A 25,109-nucleotide genomic window follows, 5' to 3' on the forward strand; every position below is an offset into this window, starting at 1 on the left:
TTTTTTTTAAATAGAGAGATCGAAAAATCCAAAATAGAAATCTATATTATAAATATAACCTCATTAAACAAATCTGACTTTTTCCAATCCTTACCTTCAACTTCTATTAGAATTAAAATTGATGCTACGAAACAAATTGCAATGATATTCGTTTCAAATGACACGCAATATGACATATTATTTAAAATCCAAAATAAAAATCTATACTATAAATATAACCTCATTAAACAAATATAACTTTTTCCAATCCTTACCTTCAATTTCTATTAGAATTAAAATTGATGCTACGAAACAAATTGCAATGATATTCGTTTCAAATGACACGCAGTATGACATATTATTTAAAATCCAAAATAAAAATCTATACTATAAATATAACCTCATTAAACAAATATAACTTTTTCCAATCCTTACCTTCAACTTCTATTAGAATTAAAATTGATGCTACGAAACAAATTGCAATGATATTCGTTTCAAATGACACGCAGTATGACATATTATTTAAATAAAGAAATCGAAAAATAATCAAATGGAAAATAGAGAATTAAATTATAAATATCTTAATTGTCTTGAAGAATTACTTAAAAGAGAAGATATAATATCGATCGATACGATAATTCATCTCCCAAACCTTTTTCTTCCCCGCTCAAAACTTTCCAACCCCCATCAAACAAATCTAACCTTTACCAATCCTTACCCTCGAACGGAAAAAAAGGAACCATCTTCGGAACAGCCGCTTGTTCGCACGCCGTAATTGTTTATCATACTAGCTGGCGCTCGCGTATACACGCGACAACCCGCGGCGATCGCGAATTTATTGGCTCGTACGTTAATTACTTTAATTATTACACTGCTGTCAAAGGCTGATCGGAATACAAAGGAAGTTTATTCGACGCGGAACTATGTCCCCATCGCCCCGAGTCACTGATCGCCAATTAATTTTCCATAATTGGACGGACATGCTGGCACGATACACGCCTTGACGCTCGTGGCGTGCACGCGTGCGCCCGACACACTCCGCACATACACACACACACACACACACACATACACGTACACACGCCCAAGCGGGCGCATACACATGTATGCAATCGGCCCGCTTAAATTGTACCTGTGCCGGCCGGCGGCCACCGACGCCGTATTTTCACCGCGGAACCAATTAACAGTTTTCACCTATTCCTTTTTAGTAGCTCGGCCGAACGAGATGGCAGAAACAAAAAAAAAAAAAAAAAAAAAGGGAAAAAGGAAAATAGAAAATAGAAAATAAAAAATAAAAAAAAAAAGCACGAAGCAGTGTGTGCAAGCGTCGGAGTAAAAGAAAGCATAACGAACATGCTGGTTGATGGAAGGGATGGAAGGGGGGGAGGGAGGGGGAAGGAAATGGATGAAAAAAGTGTTGCCGTGATGGCCTTATAGCGATGGAAAAATCAACTTCGATTTTGTCGAATATACAAGGCGATTCGTTGTTACCTACGAATTGAACGAAATCGATTGCTGGTCGATGCTTGTTATATAAGGGTGGTTTAATAGGGGACGTGTTTGATTGATATTACAAAAGGATAAATAATTTTTTGGGAAAAAATAGGATGTGAAAACGAGAAATTTTGTGTCTAGAATAATTGTTTTTATTACAATTTATTAGAATTAAAGTGAAAAGATGAAAAAGACAAAGGTGTAGATTAACAGAAGTAATGAATAATGATAAAGTTAGATAAGTATTTATGTAATAAAATTCAATAAATTAACATAGTTATATTCTATCTAGAATAATTACACAGAAGTATTATATTTGATTTACTATTAATTACATTTGATTTCATTACATTGAAATAATATTATCCAAAATTGAAATAAGATTATTATTGCATAGAATATTTAAAAAAAAAACAATAAAAAAGGAACAGTTTATGATTCATTTTATCATTCACATTTCTTAAATATAATTCTTTAGATTGGAATAATAATTATTATGAATTATTTATATGAATCAATGATTGAAATTGCACTTATAAAGAATATCGATCAATTTTAAATCGTATCTAAAACTATGCAAACGTTATCCGTGTATAACATTCAAGTAAAGAATTTAATCTGATCATTATAATTATTTTATTTTATTATTACGTGATATTATTTAACAATGATATTTTAATTTAATCATATTTAATGATAATTTAATGATACACTGAAACAGACATTCTGTGATTTGAGTTTGGAGTATGAAACATTAGCCACATATTGTAATCTGAGGATTTAACTCTGACCTCGTGAAAGCTAGTTTCCGGTGACTACAAACTCATGAAGTTAGAAGCCCCACGATACAGAAATAGTTTATGACCCCGTAATTTGTAGAAGGTCAAGCATTTCCATAATCGTAAAGTTTTACGTATGACCTCAATGCGATCTTAGGATTAATATTAACTCGACATCATAATAGAATTCATTTTTGAATTAAACCTATTGTGATTGCAAATCGAACGTGACATTTTTGTTTTAAACGAATGAAAATCATTTGTAAAAATATTATTTCCTCAGAAAAATTCGAAATCTATCAATTTATCGATTATTCTTCCCTATAAATGCAGAGAAGAGGATCGCATAAAATTATATATATACAAAATAATATTTTTACCATAAAACTCAAAATAATAAAAATATTTTCTCACTTCTTTCTATTAAATTTATATAAAAACGAAAAAAAAATCTAACAAACAATTTTTTTTTAAGCGACTGAAATGGATAGAAAGAAGAATATCAGAACCATTGTGTAATTCGATAGTTTAAGAAAGTTTATATAAGATTTTCACGTTTTTCATATGCCTATAAGAACGGTTTCTCGGCTGTTACACATTTACGAAGATGCTTTAAAAAATCGATTCGAATCCCGTAACCGTGATGGCAGGGCTTTTAAAGCTATTTCGGCGCGGATTTCGTTAAGTGATACCAATAACCCGATGGGACAACAAGACGGGCCCTTCAGGATTCGGTGGAGGATAAACGAAAGGCCAGCAATCCCGGGGGATGTTATCTAATCCCGGCGGATTTGTTGATTCTACGACTTGTGCTTGGCAAAGCGCAATGTGGTTTCCATGTAGTGCTGGATTACCCTTATTTTTTGCAACCCTAAAGGCCCTCCCGAAAACTTCGCGCCGGTTAACCAACGTTCCCGCGCGATATCTATTTTAACTAAAGTATTTGATACTTAATCACGTGCGTATAAGAATAATTTCATGAAAAAGGAAAAAATAATTTCATGCACAACTCATAATTTTGCATTGAATATTTTTCGCTTTTTCTTTTATTGAATATTTACACTTAGCTTTGACTTTTGTTATGTAATACTTTATTTGAATAAACAAGAAAGAAAAGTAAGAATGATTAATATTAATAGGTTATGTATATTTGTTTATATTTATTATAAGTGTAATTAATTATACTTATTAAAAACACTTTAATTCTTTAAGTACATTTGACTAATTGTAAATATACATATATTTCTTATGTTATAGTGTAAAGTTTAATTTACAATTTAAATTTGTACATAGCTATTTGTTTGTTTTGAAATATCTGATTAAAGTATCTATTTGATTTGAAAAATTATTTTTTAATATCGTCGCATTTGCTTAAATGCTTTGAAAAAATACTCGTCGAAATTATCAATAAAAAATGCTTATTATTATTTCTTCTAAAACTTGCTTACTTTTATTTTGCAATATGTAATATATTTTAAAATGATCCAAAATCATTTTAATACTCATTTTATGAAAAAATGGAGGAACATACATATAGAACATATACAATCTATTGATTTATTTTTAAATATATTTCTAATATTTGCATAAAAAAATTAAATCAAATCCATATAAAATTAGTAAAAAAAAAAAAAAAAAAAGAAAAATCTGAAAAAATTATTTATGAACCGAAATTATTATACACAAACAGCTCATGCTTCATATAATCGCATAATTTAATTTGCAAACGCGCGAAAAACATCAAACACAAAGAGAACCGATCCTTCCTTTCAAAGAGAAGAATTATCTTCCGACAGGAAGTACGTTCTCCTTTTATCGATCGGTGAAATGGTGATCTATATTCACAATTCCACGAAAGAAAAGGAAAGAGAGAGAGAGAGAGAGAGAGGAATAAAAAAAGAAAGAGGAAAAAAGAGAAGAATTTTCCCGGTTATTATTATTCCGTATGATAAAACCAGCGTGGATAACGGGTCGAAATGTCCTCGCAAGCGCGCGGATCTCGAGCGAAAAAGAAAGATGTGAACGTCGTTTGCCCCCCGGTGCCATTCTCGTAACACAGATTATTCTATTACACGTTACGTCAACAGAGAGGAAGAAGAGAAAAAGCGAGTGGAATAAAGCAGAGAGAGAGAGAGAGAGAGAGAGAGAGAGAAAGTGAAAGAAAAGAGAAAACGGAAGAGGCGAACATGGCAGAGCTGTTTCTCCGCTTTCCGCGTCTCGGTACCGCGATGTTGTTTGGTCTGAAAATACGTTATTGTTTCACCACGATAAAGAATTCAGCGTTTGGATAATTACATCAGAGTTGATCGATCCGACCAGCCCCCAGCGGATTTCCACTGAGTTACTGACTTACTTTGCCTACCCTTTCCCTGGTCCATCGTGACACAGATGTTTACGGAATCGTAATAACGCCTCCGTTGCAAAAAGGTTAATACGAACGATCGTGTTCACTTGATGCTGTTGTCAACGATGAAATTTTTCGAGATTTAACTAAATAATAAAATCTGCAAATTCTGTAGCCGTCGTTGCTTGAAAGGAATTTTATATAATTTATTGTAAATTATTTTATGTAATGCAATATTTAAATAGTTATACAAGTTGATATTAGAAAATTATTATATAGTTAATACTCATCACGTTAATTGGCAATGCAACAAATCAATTGACAAATATGTTGTAGATACATAATATCGTTGTATATTAAACATGTTATACATATAGTAAAAGAAATTAATTGTAACGAATTTATAATATATACTTCTTTAATACTTTGGATAAATATATTTATTTTTGCATATTACAAACTTTGTCCTTCGAATTTTACCAAATTTCTTATACAATAATAATATGTTGTATACATACTATTGTTAAAGCGATAAGAGTTAGTACGATAAATATTAAAACAATTTTTTTCTTCCGCGAACGTATAAAAATTTGCACAAATAATTCTTTCCCCCTTAACATCGTGTAAATAAAGTTCTGTAAATAAAGCATCGTCAACTCTCTCTCTCTCTCAAAACTTTTAAACAGCTCCATTTTCTGCTTCTTAAGTACACGTGTTGCGTTGTTGTGTACGTATCAATCTAAACGTGCTCCTTTATATACGATTACTCTTCTGTGACCGGGGGCACGCTTCAAACGAAAAGCATGCTCACCTGCGTGCGCGCGCGCGCGCGGGCTTTCAAAACGAAAATACTTCTATCCGCATGGATTTCGAAGAAAAAGATAGAACGAATCGGTTTTCGATAGAACCACCCGTGCGTGACAGCTGCGATCCTTTTTTTCGAATCTTTCCTTTCGCCTTTCCTCCTCTCTCTCTCTCTCCCTCTTTCTTTCCTCCTCCCTCCTCTCTCTCTCTAATAGCCCATGTTTTGCCCGGCTACATAATCCCTTCGAGCATGAAAGAGACAGAGAGCGAAAGAGATGAAATTAAACGGGCGTGACGAGGATAAACGAGAAGCCCGAGAGACGAAGAAGGATGAACGATCGGGAGTAACAGGAGAAACGAGGAGAAATGGAGGGGGAAAGGAAGGGAAAGAGAGATGATCGAGGAACGAGGACGAAGATAACCGACGACCCCGCCGCTGTTTGCCTTTTATTAAACTCTTGTTAAACGCCGCCTTTCTTCGCACACACAATTGAATCGGCAAAACAGCGAAGATAATGCCACGACCGTACACTGTACACGGCCAAGGGCCAGGTTCTCTCCGGACTGGAAGACTTACCGCAAACACCAGTTTCTTGTACACCCTGAAATGGACACCGTGTAATCCGTCCTTTTATACGGCAATGCCGCATTGACCGGCTCCTCCAGGCATGCACATCGACCACTACCTAAATAATGCGTCTAATAAATGCTGCCGTCGTTTATGCGTTTTCGCTGTTTGTGAAAAAGGAGGAGGGAGGGGGGAGACTGAAAACGATTGCTGAACGACCGTGAAAATTGTCCACCCTCTTTCCACCGGCATCGTTCACCTCTAATAAAAATATTTGGATATTTCGAGCAAGATTGGCGTAGGCCACGCTTCAAAACGTGCCATTGTAGGAGATTATTCAGAGATATTTGGGTAAGTACAATTTTCCTTGGAACATGATCAAGGAAATTTAGACTACGAGGCACTGTTTAAGATATTCGATCAATTTTTGGGTATTACATTTGTATGTATTTCATAATTTGCTTTTTATTTGTCTTCAATTTTTTATTATATATGTATTATATTTTATTAATATATTTTATCACGAGGAATATACTAGTATAATAGTAATATTATGTACATATAATAAAATAATTATTAATTCCTATTTTTTAGATTGCAGAAAACTAAAAAAATATCATTAAAGATTTTAAAAATAAATAAAAAGTATAATTTTAAATGTATATATGTAAAAAGTAAATATGTAATTTTACTAATGGTGGATTATTAGAATATTTTGAAATCTTTTAGATTTCAAGTTTATTGATACTAAAATGATTTATTTATATATCATTCATTTTTTTTATCGTGAGCTTATTTATTCAATTATAAACTTTACAAACTTTAGTTAAATGTCAATACTTATTATGTAATAAAAAAAAAATGTAAAATGATATTAAAACTTTTATATATAATATATATGTACATATACATATATTTCTATAATTGAAAAATAATTTTATTATATATGATGAGTTTTGTAATATGACTATTTATTAAATAATTTCCTAAATTATTCGTTTCATAAAAAAATGTTTCATATTAAAATCACATTTTGTATAACGTGATAAAATTTGAATTTTTTTTTGCAAAGAAATATTTGAAGAATATATAAAAGTCAAATTTATTTTTTTAAATAGAATTATATTATTTTTTAATAAAAAAAAACTGATCGATACAAATTATTATTCGTTATAGAAAACTATTAAGCTATTTATAACAAAAAATTATTTCAGATATATTAAAGACATGAATGTATAAATTGTTTGTTTCAGTAAATAAAATTTTATACTTAACTTTAAATTTACAATGATAAAACAATGTTTTATAATCAAATTGAACTTTGAAATAAATAGTACATCTCAAAAATGTTAATATCGATAATGATTTTTATATTTCATATTTGAACCATAATCTTCCACAAGTTATCGAATTACATATTCGTGCCTTTGACATAAAAGAAACGATATGAAAGTATGAAGAAAAAAGTACATTACTTCGTATGTACTTCTTATCTTTCATATGATAAATCTTACGAAATATAAAATAATAAAAATTAAATAAAAATAATTTTATTTAATTCTGAAACTTTCGTTTAAGAAAACATGAATAAAATAAAAACAAACTTATTAAAATTCGTAACATGAAGAATTTTATATAATTATATATCTATTTATAAAAAATTAATAAATATTAAACTATTTCTTTTTTTATATTATATAATTTTTATCTAAAATATTTTTTATAACAAATAATTTACGAATTATTTGAAGTGATTATAATTCATTCTATAGTATATTATATTTTTATTATTTTTATCAAAAATTATATCAAAACAAATATTTGAAATGATGAATATAATAGTGATTCGTGATTTTTTTTCCAATCATTTCTATGATTTTCAAGCTTATCAATATTTCTTTTCATTAACATTAATATATATTTTTTTTATAATGCAACATCATAGTAAATATCAGGACGAAATCAATTTTGAAATAATCTTAAATGAAAAAAATTATTATTCTATTTTCTCTTAAATTAACACATTATTTCTATTTTTTTTTTTCTATACTTATTTGATGTTGCTAAATACAACTAAATATTGACTTACATGAAGATTATCATTATACTCATAAATTTGTCAATGTTTTGAAATGTTAATAATATATTTACAGATATCAATAAAAAACATTAAAAAATTTCCTCATATAAAATTGTATCTGAAATGCATATGGCTTTGCATTAAGCGAAAATGCCTTGAAGTAATGGAAATCATTTTGAATATTTGATAAATGAATAAACATTTACACAGAAAACAAAGAATGTTCAATTTCTAAACTTTATTTGAATTACTATTTAAATTTTTGAATTATCATTTGAATTGTTCATTCATTTCAAAATCTTTGTGTCATAAGATATTAAATTTGTCTGTTGTCATAATATGCAAAAAATATTAATAATCTAATATCACAGATGAAAATGATTTTGCAAAGAAATTAGAAACTACAATCATTCTAAACCAAACATCTTTTTATCCTGGCACAATTTTCTGTATTTTATGTCAAAATACAGATATGATATTATGATATGAACATTCTAAACAAGATATTAATATATTTATTTTTGAAAAGTCAATTTTAGAAATCAAAATAAATATAAAAATTAATATACAAAATAGTAATATGCAAAATAATCGATTAAAACTTATTTATTAAGTTATAAGTAATTGGAAATATTTATATTGAGCAAATGAAAATATAATATACCACTGTAAAATTCTGTTTTGATCTTTAGAATCAATCTTTCAAAAATGTTCCATGAATATTAACTCCACTCTATATAATAATTTAAAAATTACTAAGCAGAATAATTTAACAAAGTCTATCAAGTTATTATGGTATCAAATTTGTATGTATTTGCTATTATATCTAGTCTTCGATGATAACCGATTTAATTATCGTTATCCGTTCTTCAATTTCTTCATTTTATTCATTAATATTCTTCAAACAAACAGTTTTAATTGCAATTTGATAAAGCAAAAATCAAACAGTTTTAATTGCAACTTGATAAAACAAAGAAATCAAAGATTGCATGCAAAGAAATATGCAAAGTATTATGAGATATCGTCGAATATGTGATACAGAAATTTTAATATCGAAATATAATTCACGAATTGATATTTACATGATCCATTTATTCTCAATAATTTTGTTATTTCTCAATATTTTGATTTGCAAGATTCCCTACTCTGCTTTTCATTTTTCTTTAAAAATGATCTTCAATTCTGTAAAAAAATCTTCAACAAAAAATTAAAATGTGAAATTATGGATATTAACTTTTTTTATAGTTCATCTTTGTTTTGGGAATGAATAAAACCCAGCAAGCATAACTTACATTCTCTAATATTCAATTTATAAGTTCGTTAAAAAAATTGCATCTATATTGCGACACAGCCAATTTCTCGTTACAAATTTTACAATTTCATCTACTACAGAGGGGAAGAAAGAGAGATACGGATGGGAAGGCAGAAACGTAAAAATGAAATGGAAAGAAAAAAAATATAGTTGTGCACAGTTTATAAACAATGTTTATTTCTGCTGTTTTGCTTCCGTTTCGTATTCTTTTATTTTTCCTTTTTTTAATTCTCTTTTACAATCATGGGAGAAGCCTATAACTTGATTGAAAAATCTTGCGCATTGTGTGTGAATGTCAAATGAGTTTTAAACACATACATATGCATACGTGTACATTATGTATATATATATACACATCTTTTTCATTTTATCTTACTTTATATAAGGCAGGGTAAACCAGGATTGAAATTTCACTAATTTGTATTAGTTGATTTAGACCGTTGAACAAAAATTATTATAGTTAAAAAAAAAACTATTTATAGAATAAACTTACTATCTGAAATCAAGTTAATGATAAATAATATTAAAATTATTAAATTTTAAAAATTTTATTAAATTATAAAAAATACAATTAACTTTCAAATTAATATAATAATAGCAGGTATAACATAATATTAGAATAAAATAGTTTAAATATTTATTAAAAGAAGAATATAACATTTATTATAATAAATAAATAATCGAATTAAAAATAAATTACATTATTCAAAACTTGACATATTACGTATTATCATTATCGATTATGCTTTTTGAATTTCAATTACGAATTTTTAATGATAACACATTTAAAAGATATTTAAAATATTACATGTTTATCGTATTATAAAAGAGAGATTAGAATAAATATTAAAAAAAAAATAATAATAAAAACAATATATATATATAAATTTATTTTAACCTTAAATTAAAAAAAAACAAATTTTATGATGTGTATATATTCAAGCTGTTAAAGTATTAATTGTATATTATGATTGTAATTTTTTCTTTACATTAATAGCTGTGACACATTAATACCTATGACACATTTTAAAATATTTAAGTTCTTCTATTTATACAAAATGTAGATACATATTTTTTTTCTTGGTTTTCCCTTCTTTTCTCTCATTCATTTAATGGGATCTATAAAGGCACATTATAGGACTTTCTGTGTGTACATATATATACATATGTTGATGTGTATCCCTCTACATATATTATATATACATACATATATTATATATACAGATGTTTACATACTTTCAAAGAGATATGATATCTGAATATTTTCCTCTTTCGACCTGACTAGACAAAATCCTAATGTATTATTTTTTTTTCTTTCATTTCGTCGTTTACTTTCCATTTTTTCATTTTTCTTTTTTTCTTTCCTTGAGTTTACTTATTTTTTCCCTTTTTATTGACTAGCGATGATAATTGACTAATAAATACCAAAGGTGAGAATAGTACAAAGAGTTAAAAGAATGCTAAGTTTCTTTTTTCGGATCAACCTATCATTGTATTACTGCTGTTCTATATAACTCAAATTTGTTCATCAATCATATAATTTTATTACTATTTACAGAATTAACATTGGAAGTAAGAAAACTATGAAATGAAAAAACATAAGCAAGAAAAAAAATATCGAAAAAAAAAAAATATTAGAATAGTCAAAATAATTGTTGAAAATTTAATCAAATCTGTAACTTAAATACAAAAATTGAAATTTAATCTGCAACAACAAATATATGAAATATGAAGATACATACACCTTTTTTTCTTAGCATAGAAGAAAAAAGAAAAAGAAAGCAAAGATTTATAAATATCTTTAATCATTTCGAATTGTTTTCTCTTTACGTAATAATAATATTTATATATATATATATTCATATACGTACATTTACTTTTATACATCATAAATAAAATCGAAATAGATGTTCGGAACAGAAATAGATCATGTAATTAGAATCATTTCCATGTAATGTTTCCATTATTTCTTGAAAAAATTTTTCATTCATATATATTTTAGCATTTATATTTTTTTTATTTTTTCTTTTTCCATTTTATTATTTTCTATCGAAATTCACAGATTTTAAATATAAAAATACACGTAATATATACGTAATACTCTTCTTTTACATTTGTTTCTTTCCTTTCAGCGAATTTTCATGTATACGTTTACATAGCTTTCTGCGTTCAAGTTTATGCGATAGGGGAACATGTCACTATATATGTGTAAACACACATGACATGTATTGTTTCGACAATGACACACGAAAAAATCTAATAGCGATATATGAATGTAAACACGTAAAACACCGGAATTTAGTTTTTCATTTAAATTCTTCTAAAAATTTTTAACATTCTTATTTTCTTCTTGTCATTGAATGAAACGTAACTCTACATGCACAGAATTTTCAATCATTTTTCTCTATACTTGGTAAAGTTTCTGTAAAATATATAAAGTTTAATTAAGTACTTATACGTATTTATATAAGTGTAAATCTGGCATTCATCATGGATGAAAAAAATAACAAATATATTTTTTTATGTACATCAGTTCCCAATAGCAAGACGCAAATATGCTGTAGAAAAATTCACTATTGATTCTCTTTTAAAAATTCTGTTTATATTTTTCTGTCAGATTTGTTTTTTTTTTTTTTTTTTTTTTTGTATAATTTCGATTCAAACAGGCCTACCATTGAAAATAAGATTATAAATTCTTATTTGGTCTGCTATATTACTGTGCTATATGTATAGCAATTTTTATAATATTCTCTATAAAAAAATTCTTTTCAAAATTTATCGATATTTCATAAAATATATCGAACTGATTAAATATCAATTAATTAAGAGTTTGTTTTTATTTGTATTTTTTCAATACCTTTTAATATGTACCAAAAACGAATTAATTAAAAATTTATTTAAAAATATTTTAAAGATATTAAAAAAAACTTATCTTATTTTCATCCCATTCATTCGATTTTGATTTTTTTTTTTTTCTTAATTTCAGGTAGAAAACAGATAAACACATGGAATAATAAATTCTTAAATGACTTATTCTACTTAAAAAACGTGTAAAAATTGTTCATATTTACTTTAACTTATTTTTTTCAAATATATAGTTCATTTCGAAGTTTCATTTAACAATATATGTTCAATATGATTTTTCTCTAAATATATGTTAATGTGTTTGTTTTTATGTGTCAGTATGCATCTAAAATATATGTATACAATACATTTGTATAATATTCGCGAATTTCTTATCGTTAAATCATCATTTATATAGTTCATTACTATTTATTGTGTATTGCGTCTTTTGTGGACTTTATTGGCACTGTTTATTACAGTTCCAGGATCTGAATAATAATAATAAAAAAAAAAAAAAAAAAATTACTAATCAACTAATCACTTATTTCAAAGTTCATTTTCATCAGCGATATGGCATATTAAAAATGTAATCTCGCCTGGGTATGTATATTTCTTCTTAAATCGTTTCTGTTATGTCGATTATTTAATAATACAAATTTATAAACTTCATTCAATATTCTTATAAAAAAAGATCTTATTCGCAAAAGAAAAAAAAAAAAGAAAAACACCTTTTATAAAAAACAGATATTTCATGATTCTATTTCAATGAGAATTCATCGTTATTCACTTTTATCAATTTCAAAAGTATACAAAATATGCCTGAAATACAAACAGCAAAAACTTTTAAATCAATTTAACTTAAATACACAATATTTAACAAATTAATTTAAATTCTACGAATGCAAAACTGAAATCCATTATATTAATTGATTATGATCTTTTTTAAGCGGACTACAAATTCGAATACAATGATTTCTCTTATTTTTTAATGTACCAATGTAAAACCATTTTTCCGTTACAATTATTCATTTCATGTTTCGGAAATTGATAGCAATTATACAATATTTGGTTAATAAAATCACTTTAAGTTAAGTTACTTCGATAATATTACAATATATATCGGATATTTTTTGTTACTTTTTTGAGCGACGCGAACTTAAAAACTATACATAACTAAGTACCTATTATGGTTTCCGATGAAACACGCTTCGCCGAAAACTACATTCAGCCTGATTATTATCGTACAATGTATTTTATAATTATACGATGAATGATGAAATTACAAAAAAAAAAAAAAAGGAGGACATGTATATATTCACACATCACGATTGAAATAGAGATTTGACGACTGCACACATAACATTCATTTTTTTTTTATTTTTTTTTTTCCCCCGTAATTTTCTCATAATTTATTTTATGGGGGTAAAGCCATTTAAATGGTTACCGGAGAGATACATCAATTAAAAATAGTTTATAAAGATTTATTTGCTTCACATCAAAAAAGATTTCTTTTATTTTGGCTGATGATATCTATATGTTTGTACGATTGTTCTATTAAATTAATTCTATATATTTGAATGTAATTATAGCTTTCGAATACAATTCGTTGGAAAGAAAAAGTATTCGCATGATACTTGATTTGTTTATTAGCTGATGGTGTTTTACCATCACGATTATGCTAAACAATTTACATTTTTTTTTTTTTTTTTTTTTTTTTTTTGCTTTTTTGTTTGATTTTAACTACTTAGAGATTCCCTTTTGTCCTTTTATTTTTATTCTTCTCTCTCGTGCTTAGTTGTCCTTACTCTATAAGTATATCATAAATTTATGATATACAAAATTCTCGTCGAGGACACAGTCGATATGATAACGTAGAATGTTACAGCATTATCTAGGATTCTAATGCTGTATAAGACATTTCCATAGTAATGCCAGCGCTGCTGCGACGGAATCTAGAAGGAATTTCAGTACTGTTGCGAGGTTTACGTCTGCTCAAGTGCCTTTCCACCCATTTCAGCATGGTCAATACGGAATCCGTGCTCGGCAAACGCCTTTCAGCCGATGTACGAATTATATGTGATGACGCTACACGGAAAGTTGCTGCCATACCTTTCAGCGCCTAGATAAAATAAACAATATAAAAATATAAATATATAAAATATATATAAATATAAAATCAGATCAAAAGATGAGGAAAAAGATATAATTGAATAATTTGAAAACCTTCTCTAAGAGTATATTAAAAGTAATATTCTTTTTTCATTTCATAAATCGATTATTAAGAAGTTCATACCTTCATCGCATCTTCATCTGTCACATCATCACCAGCGTAAATAATCCTAATACGTTCGCTCCAATCTAAGCCAAAAGCAGTACGTAGAATATAAATGGAAGCATGGCCCTTGTTCCATTCGACAGGTGGTTTCGCCTCGATAGCGCAATGTGCCGAACAGGCTTTGAAACCCGCTTGTTCAATGATTTTCCTTGCTTGTTCAACCATTGCAGAACGTACATCCATAGGCGTTTCACGATAGTGAAACGTTAATAATGCTCCTTTGTTTTCTACCCAAGCACCGTCTCTGCAGAGCTACAGTGAATATATCAAATTAGTAAAATTTTAGTTCAATGTATACATATTTGGCAATTATTAAAATTATTTAAAATTTTTTAAATTTCATTTTTGTTATTATAATATAGAAATTTCGAATGATATATCACACGTGATAAAAGTATTTAATTATCGAAATTTCGGTATTAATTTTTTTTTATCATTTCTTTATCATTTATATTTTTAATCTTATGTTAGCTACTTTTATTTTATTTAGTTATTTTTATATAATTTCAATTTCAACGTTAAGAAAACTATTACAAAGATTTTAATTTAATGAAATATATAAAAGAATTTCTAAAATGTTAAACTATTAAAAAAATATCTTAAATGAAACTCACTTGATCTTGCAACGCTTGCATCAAATTTGCCACTTTGCCTTCCAATTCAGCAGGCATCGGATGAACAAATTTACTGCCATCTGGATGTAAAATTTCCAATCCATGATTTCCAGCATATGTGATACCCTCTATGCCAACCATTGATTTTACGTTGTTCACATTTCTACCCGATATAATTGCTATGTACACATCGGACATGTTGGACAACCTTTGTAAAACATTTTTTGTTTCAAGTGGTAAGATCGCAAGATCCGGATGCGTTGCAATAGGAGCCAATGTACCATCATAATCCAATAGGAGAGCCAATTTATGATTATCGCCGATATACCTAGGAGACATGTGGATGTCACTGGAACGTTACCCGGTTTTCATCATGAGTCAGGTCACATTCGCACGCGCGGGCCCGCCCGTTTTCCAAAAGCATTCTCTGGCTGAGCATAACCTCAAATAATATCAAACATGGACATATCGAAGATCCCAATATTATTACAAATTTGATCCAGAAATATATTTATACTTTTTTCACGATGCATTAAATACATCACAGTAACTTGATAACAGGATGGTATTTTAGGAAAATTAGAAAAAAATGGATAGTTAATTAGGAGAAGAGTATTTAAGGTAATCTTGAATTTTAATAATTGGAATTTATATAATTTTTTATACTGACAATGTCAGAAACACAATATCAGTTGACCAACGTTCCCCACGTTGCGATGTACCCAAACTCATGCTCGATTTAATAATAAAATAAATCTATTCTTAATCTGTATTGAAAGAAAGAACATTCCATTTAAATGATTTAGTTGACTTATCAAATATATGTTTTATATATAGGCATTCCCAAGAATATATCCTTGAATATGCAATAAGCAAACTATTATACATTTCATATCATATTTAAAATTCTAGAAATGACATTAAAAGTAAGAATTACTTAACTTAGAATTTGTATATTAGATTACAAATCGAATTGCAATTTCATTATTCAATAAATTTTTCTTATTATATATCAGAAATTTTCTAAATAATGTTTTTCAATATAATAGTTTGCTCATAATCATACGTTAAAATGCAATTAATTCATTTAGTATTTTGAGTTTCAATCAATAATTCATTCAATAAGAAATTTATAATCTATAACGTGTTAATAATTTTAACACCAAATAATTTTAATTTAATTTTGGTTGATTGAGTCCCGTGTAAGCTCTGGTCGGGCCCAGTCATGCACCATGTTGAACTCTAATAGTACTTACTTGCTCAAATAATCATCGAAATCATCCATAGTCACAGGTTGCATTGTCGTAGCACCTACAGAATCGTGTTCCTCGAGCGATCCCATTACTTGCAGGAAAGATTTCATCCAGTAATTAACATCGTAGATTCTTTCGCGACGTCTTAAGTGGTTCATCCTTAATGTGCGTTCATCTTCTGGCATAGTAAGAGCTCTAAAATATACATATATAATAAATTTTTATAATAAGAAATAAAAGAGATTGTTTATGCTTTTTATTTTTTTTTATTTATACATTTTCTGAAAAAATTATTTATTATTTAAAGTGAGATTAATTTTAATAAAAATATTATGTTAAAAAAACTATAAAATAAAAGAATAATAAAGTTTGCTAATGTAAATTAACTAAAAATTAGCTTTAATGTTAATATTGGAATATTAATTAAATTATATAGTATCATAGTATCAACTATAAATATTTAAATAAAATATTATTTTCATTTTAAAACTTACCTATGAATAACTTCTGCAGCTTCATCTATTTCATATGGATTACAAATCAAAGCTTCATGCATCATCTCTCCAGCTCCAGCAAATGGTGAAACAATCAGCACACCCGGTGGTGTATTGATTTGACAAGCAACAAATTCCTTGGCAACCAAATTCATTCCATCTCTGAGTGGAGTAACGAGAGCAACAGCAGCATCTCTATAGAATGCCGCCAATTCATCCTGACTCACACAACCGTAAATATAACGAATAGGAGACCAATTGGGTGTTGTAAATCGACCGTTTATGCGACCGATCAACTGATCCATTTCGAGTTTTAAATCTTGATATTCACGCACATCTGTTCGTGATGGTACAGCAATTTGAAGCATAGTAACCTAAACAGAAATATTATTTCGTTTAATAATTTCTTCTTCTTATTACACAACTTCTTTAAAATATGAATAAAATAACTATGTCTTTTTAATTGTTTTTAATCCTTTTAATTGTTAAATCTAAATGCAACTTTTCTTTACTATCTTTATAAGAATTTACACTACTTCAATTACAAAAATTATTATTAAATAATTAAAAACAGAATAAATAATGCATTTTAATATTTATTCTGAAATACTTAAAATTTAAAGTTACACTTATAATTTCTCTTTTAAACATTAAAATATATATCTAAGTAGATATACCTATACCTAAAATAGATATTTACAATATAATAATCCAAAGTAACTATTTTTAATAATTTAAAGATTTGCTTTTGCAAACAGACATTAAAATGTAAAAATATAAAATAAATCTTTTTGTAATTGCATGCAACTACAAGGGGGACTAGGTAATAGCAACATCTTTACCTGCTCACGATGTTCCGGATGCTTTTCCAGCAGCATCTCAAAAGCTTTCAGTCTATTAACCAGACCTTTGGTATAATCGAGACGATCAACGCCCAATACAATTTTCTGATTAGTTGATATGACTTTGCTGGCAGTCTCGGCCAGCGAGACAAATCTGTCGAATGGAATACCAATGGGAAGCGGTCTCACCCTTACAGTTCTTCCACCATGCTCCACCAACAAGTTCTTACGATCGACTCTGCAGCCGAGACTTCTCTGGCAGCAGTCGACGAAATTCAGACAATAATCCTGAATGTGAAAACCGACCATGTCGCAACCTAATGAGATTTTATTTTTATTAAATTTGATTTTCAAATCTTTTTGAATAAAAAATATTAAGATATGTAATAAATATTCGATCAACATGTATAAATCTTCTATTATTATAATTATTCTTATTATAATTATTTATTTTAATGTCTAAATTTATCTTATTTTATTCTATTCTATTTTCTTTAACGAACGAACGCTAAATGTTCCTTTATTTGATCTTATGTATATTAATTTTCTTTAAATTAAAATTCATCAAATTTACAAATCAATATTTATCTATTTTTAAAAAATAACATTTTATATTTCTATAAATATTAAATATTTGTCTTGGAACAAAATTTTTTAACTTTAAATTTATAAATTTTGATTAAAATCTATATAGATATGCAATACAAAAATTCTTAGCAACATAAAAATCAAAATCATAAGTAATATCATAATAATATAAATAATACACAAATATAATATCTATATATCTATAATCTAAGAATCTAAAAATTGATAGAAGTACATTTCCTTACCAAGCATTCCCTGAAGAATTTCATCAGCCCATGGGAATAATCTGAATATGTCCCATGGTGGAAAAGGGATGTGAAGGAAGAAACCTAATTTACACTTAAGTTGCTTCTCATCAGCTGCTTGTCTAATCCAATTCGCGGCCAACATTAGATGATAATCATGCACCCACACCAATGGTGTACCATTTGGTTGATTCTTTTGCTCTTTATGGATTTCTTCTAACGCACGGACCTAAATATCAATGATATAAAATTATCAAATTATTATTATGAGAATGCTCATTTGTTTAATATAAAATTTTTTATTCAATATTTCAACAATAGAAGAAAACAGTGACTTGGAACAGAATTGAACTCGTGAAAAATTTATATTATATCATTTTGATGGTTTTAGTAATACTCCATAATTATTACTTTTTACTTATATTTTTTAGATTCTAAAAGCAATAGATGTTTTATCAATTTTTCTAACAAAAAATATTTTGATATTTATCAATTATTAAAATAAGAAGTAAAACATTAATAATTTAAAATATATAATCTAAAAGTAGACAAACACTCACTTTAAAATTTTTTGCAGTTATTATCTTCCTTTACAATTGAATAGTATTTCTTTTTATCTGAATTATTATCCAGAAACATTAATATTTGGACATTTGGCTTGAAAGTAAAAAAATGTATATTTTTATGTATATTTTTATGATATATTTTTATTTTTGTTTTATATTTTATATTATTTCATTAAATATTTGAAATTTTAATATAGATTCAATTCTGTATAGATAAATTATTAAAATACCTAATTGATCCAGATTATTAAAAAAACAATTAATGTTTTTCGAAGAAGTGACTCGATAATAATTTTGTATTTATACAAAACAATAAAACATACAATAAAAATTTTTAAACAATTTCTAAAAATTACTAGAAAATAATAATAATGATTTTTGTAATATTAAAATACTCTAAAAAAACTATTAAAAATCATATGCAAAATTTCCTATTTTCCATGAAAATGATATATTTCATTCATAAAAATAGATATCATTCTACTTAAATTGTACAACAACAAATATTTGTCACTTCAATATCATTCTTCGAAAATTAAAAAAAGTTCAAAAAAACTTATTTGTACAATATACAAGGTGTGTAGATAACAGACTAACTAAAACTTCCTATGTCTTATATCTCATTTATCTTTCCTTTTATCTAAGTAATTTTATTTGCACAATTGTCAGATTATCAACAATATTATCAACTTCACGACTTTCCAAGAATTATTCCCCTAATTTCTCGAATAATCGATATTCCACTCGAGAACTTTACCCACCGTTTTTGCTGCGAATTCCTCATTTACCGCGGAATACGCTCGCCAATGCTCCGCAATGAAGGTCGCTCGATCAGGCATAGAGTGGAACAATGGCCAAAAAGTTCCGTTGCAACATCCATTGTAGTACGAATCGAAAATGCTTGGTTCAACGTGTACTGCCACAACCTGAATAACAAACGATTTTACGATTTTTTTTTGTAATCTAGCAATGAAACACAGAGAGATTTTAGTTAATTCGCAGATATCCTAAGGCGGTTTCTTTGTGTAACAGTAAAGAAACGCTTCTTCGAAAAATATATATATTTTTTTCATTTTTTCTATATTATTTCTTTATGTATCGTTAAAGACAAAGAAAATGAACAGTTGTATGGAAGAAATCTATTTCGTTATCTTTTATTTCTTTGTTTAAATTTTTAGTATTTATATTTATTATATTTGAACAAATTAAATTTTGAATAAATTTTTCTGTAATTTTTTACACTTAATAATGTATTTGCATTAAATAAAATTATAATTAAAAAAAAATGTGCATTGAAATTGAAAATAATAGAATAAAATAGAAATTACATTTAATATTTTGTTATTTTAAATATCAAAAAATTTTATCAATAAAAGCTATAAATATCAATGTTTATCGATGGAAAAAATTAATTTTAGTTGTAAATCATTTCTTTTAATTTTTCAATCAACTTGACATTTCAATATAAGATATTAAATGTATTTGGAAGGCACAATAGAATTATGAGGGAAAAGATAACTTGTAATATTTATAATTGAAAGAAGAATTTTATCTTATGGATAAAGACTATGGAATACACATTCTAAGAAAACAATAATTTCTTTATAATACATTTTAACTTCTTTATTAATTAATAAACGAATGTAATAAATGAACAAATGATACTTTAATTCCTGTCAGAAAATCCATACATCTTTTAAAACAATTTAACAAAATCCTCTTGACCAGAATTTCAATATTATTATGTACACAGTCATTATTTATAAACATTACAAAAGAAATATATATTAAATTTCCCAAAATGCAATCGTGATTCACTATCTACATATTCTTTTCCCTTAACATAATATTTTCTCTCGGATATGAAATACGAATTAATTAAGGAAAAAGTATCTCCATTTTCTTCCTCCCAAGAATAATTATTCCCATTATATGTATTTATAGTTTCGTTATCACGCATATTTTATCATTATTATCCATGCATTTTATTATATTCGTTGCGCAGACTAAACTTTCTATTTTTATCGTATCTTAAGTCGTAGATACACGCCCGATTGCTGCAAATAGCTTCGAGTCAATCGAAAGAGACGAGTATTAACTTGGCAAATGTTAAATGATGATACATGTTATCGATCGATCGTTGTACGCGTAGATCAATCATTGCCGTTGCCGGAAGCGCAACAACAATAATTGTAAAACGCGATGCAAAATATTCTTTATCGATCGATCGAAAATTCTCATTAACGAATTAATAATAATAGTTTCTCGCGTAATTAAAAATTATATTATAGTGTAACGAGAAAATATAAAATATTTCTGAAAACGTGTAATCTTCTTAACACGTTTGTACATCTTACGTATAATATAATTTTGATTATTCTATTATTATATAATAAATGCACAATACATGCGTATATGAAATGTATATCTTAAATAATTTCTTTTTATAATCGAAATTTTATTTGCTTATAAGAATAAAAATTGTAATTAAAATTCTTCATTTTTATTTGAAAATTATTATGGAATAATAATTGTAATAAATATATATAATTTAAATATATACATAATATAGAAGAGGTAAAAATTTGAGATAAATTAAAGCAAATATTAGTAAGTTAAAATATTTTCAGTATATAGTATTTTGTAGTAAATATTATTAATAATATTATTTCATAATTTAAAAAGAGATATTTATTATTTGCTTGTTTATTATTTATTTGGATTCCATATAAATAAAATATTTATTCCTTGTTTAATTGAAATGCAATAAGCATCAAATCATGGTTACGTTTTATTTTTTATTTTTTATTTCTTAAACATAGAAAGTAGATTGAGTTTATCATATGTTATATATTTAATAATATAACTTTAATATGTCCACTAAAAGTTTTAAAAGAGTAAAAAGCAAATAAATATCAAGAAATTATTGTTATCATTAATATCAATATTAATAATTTGCAGAATACGTGAAAAAAATTAGAATTTATATTGTCAATTAAGTAGAATTGTACAACTTTTTCGCATCAATATTAAATAATGTTTAAACAAATATAAGTATTGTAATAATAAAAAAAATTCGTTTTAAATTTATTCAATTACATAATATATATTTTCACAACTGTATTACACAATTAATACTATATACATTGATGTGTATTGTTTTCAAAAATTGCACGATCTTACAGTATTTTTATAAAATATCTAATATAAAATTATAAACTATTACTCAACAATTTGATTAAAAATATTATATATATATATTTGCTTTATCCTTGACATGTGTGCTAGATTGTGTATTTCAGAAATTTGATTGAGAAAAGATTCTCTAGTTATTTCAAGCAATTGTATTTTAGTGATTGAAATGATTATTATATTGAATTTGAAAAACCATAAAATTGTCAATAAAATGTTTTCATTCATCATAAAATCTAAAGTAGAATATTATATCATAAATTCAAAAAATGATATATAAAATGAAATTAAAATTTCACCAAACAAAGACATAAATAAATAAGTACATATTGGTTTTTATGAACGAGAATTACTGACTTGTACTACTTATCAAATTGAATTTCAAAGTATTATAACACAATGGTTATTTATTTTCATTTTTCTTTTAACTCAAAATGCTATAAATGATCAATGATATATTTGAAAGTTTTATTTTAAAAAATTTTTTAACATTGTAAAAAGTTATAGTTTTGAAATAGAATCCTATTTCAATCTTACCTTGTTCTTTGGGATTTATTTTTCTAATTTCTAATTTCTTGTTTTCTTTTAAACTTTCATGTTTTTTAACTTATATGATTTTATTCAATTGACATTACAATTGAAAAAAAAAAATATAAATCAATCAATATTCATTATTTTTTTTTTTTTATTTTTCTAATAATATCATTATCAATTTCCTACAATTATAAGTTTTAAATATATAATTTTATATTAGAAAAACCTTTTTTTTTTTTTTTTTTTTTGAAAAAATATAATACATTTTTAAAAATGTTAACCTATTTTCAAAATTTCTTTTTCATTAACGTTCTAAATTCTTGAAAATTCAATTTTCAGACTATAGAGAGATTTCACACATTTTTTCCTTAAGATATAGTTGTCATAAAAAAATTTCCTAATGTCCTAGTATTTTTAATATTTAGAAAACAATTTCTCAGAAATTTTATTTTATTTTTAAACGATTCATTGTGCAGAAAAAAATAAACATTTTGTAAAAATATTTCTGAGAAGTAGATTCAATGATATAAATACTGGAAATTTTCTAAAATTTAATATTTTATATATATTTTATAAAATTATTATTATTTAACAAGATTATTAAATCTTATTACATTACAAAAAATTCTTAAAAATATGATTTGTACATATTTTCGATATTAAGAATGGTTTCGAATGATAAAAAGGATATAAATACATAAAATCTGAATTATAAAATATAAATAAATATTGACACAAACAATAAAAAAAATAATTAAACAAGTTTGTATTTCAATGATCTTAAAACAATATAAGAGAAAAATTAATTTATTAATAACAAGCTGTGAAATGTTGAATTTAAATCGAATTGCGACTAGTAATATACAATGTCTTTCATCGTATTGAGCAATCGTTTCAGTGGATGAATCTATATGAAAACAATAAAAAGTTAATACAAACATATATCCTATTTGACTTTGTTTTCGAGTTATAGTGAATTTCATGTTGCAATAATTTTATCAAAAAATAGTTAAACTAATTTTATTATTTACAAACGAAATTCAATATCGAACGTCTATTGACAAAATATTTCGCAAAAAAAATTGAACAAGGCCTTTAGAAAATGCGAATAATATTTCTAGAAAAAAAAAGAAGAGTCAAATCAATGCTGAAACTTTTTCAAACTTTTTCATATATAAAGGAATCATTGTGAACATCTCTCCCTGGAGATAAGTAGATACAGTGTCGAAGAAGAAATTCTCTCGTTATAATTCAAAAACAAATAGATCACATGTTTATATGATCTCTTTCATTATTTTTAATACATAACATATATAACATATAAATCAAACGAAGATCTTAATACTCGATTTATATATTTCTATTCCTTCTTTTCGTCTTCGCTCTTTCTTCAAAATTAATTTACATCGATCGGTATCTTTGGAGAAAAAAAACACCAGTTTCTCGGTATACTTGTGCTACTTAAGTGAAAGAACAAATCGAAACTTGGCAATCGGAAGTGCATAAAGTCCGTAGTTCATGGGAGTTAATTAATAATCGTCGTTTGCAACGTGACGCATTCCAAAGCGTCTGTTAATTGTTCATTATCCTCCTTGGGTCTCGTTTATTTGCTCGGCCTCTTTTATTTCCCTAACAGCGTGAAAACACATCCATTCCTCGATCGTTGATTGACGCAAGAACGTCACGACCAATCACTAAGAGAGATAATTATTACAATGTTTCCAATAGACTAGACACAATCATCTGAAGAAGATCTAAGTAATGTGTGTTGATTAATGAACAGCAAAAGTAACACGAATATTTATGACATTGTTACGATTACATATCGTGGTCAGGATTACTCGTTTATTTATACATTATTATATGTGGATGGGAGGGGAATTTTTTACAGACACCTTATGTTTATCGATGAAACCCCTCTCCACAATTGAACTGATATCATTCATGAGATTCTACAAATTTAATAGAGTGCAAAGATGATTGTACAAATTTATATTTTAAGCTCTTTAAAGAAATGGAAGCAGATATTGTTGTTGTTATTATTATTATTATTATTATTATTACTCAATATCATATTCTTTATATCTTTGCATATTTAAATGCAAATATATACTAATAAATCAAATATTTTTAATAGAAATCATATCAAATAACAAGTTGTTATTAGATAATAGTAAAGTCTGCTTGCATAAAAAAGTTCGCCGATAAAAGTAATTTTTACAAATTTATTAATCTTCTCGTA

General features: G+C 26.4%; 1 protein-coding gene across 6 annotated transcripts in view; it reads right to left on the bottom strand.

Moving 5' to 3' along the window:
* Positions 1 to 11,848: 11,848 nt before the first annotated feature.
* Positions 11,849 to 25,109, bottom strand: part of Tps1 (Trehalose-6-phosphate synthase 1) — a 52,783-nt gene continuing 39,522 nt past the window's right edge. For 3 of the 6 annotated variants that reach the window (XM_086916062.1, XM_086916068.1, XM_031915192.2), the window contains 8 exons: positions 19,903 to 20,067; positions 18,576 to 18,804; positions 17,743 to 18,059; positions 16,901 to 17,274; positions 16,410 to 16,601; positions 15,154 to 15,481; positions 14,498 to 14,791; positions 11,849 to 14,323 (listed from right to left, as the gene is read on the bottom strand). In XM_086916062.1, coding sequence (XP_086772188.1) covers positions 14,096 to 14,323; positions 14,498 to 14,791; positions 15,154 to 15,481; positions 16,410 to 16,601; positions 16,901 to 17,274; positions 17,743 to 18,059; positions 18,576 to 18,804; positions 19,903 to 20,067 — 2,127 coding nt within the window. In that variant the 3' untranslated portion in view covers positions 11,849 to 14,095. Of the gene's footprint in view, positions 14,324 to 14,497; positions 14,792 to 15,153; positions 15,503 to 16,409; positions 16,602 to 16,900; positions 17,275 to 17,742; positions 18,060 to 18,575; positions 18,805 to 19,902; positions 20,068 to 25,109 lie in introns of all 6 variants that reach the window. The other 3 variants (XM_086916061.1, XM_086916059.1, XM_086916051.1) reach the window with 1 other exon arrangement.

This window comes from Apis florea, unplaced genomic scaffold (assembly GCF_048593485.1).
Source record: "Apis florea isolate Af1SG1 unplaced genomic scaffold, ASM4859348v1 contig_2190_pilon, whole genome shotgun sequence".
Taxonomy (NCBI): Eukaryota; Metazoa; Arthropoda; class Insecta; order Hymenoptera; family Apidae; genus Apis; species Apis florea.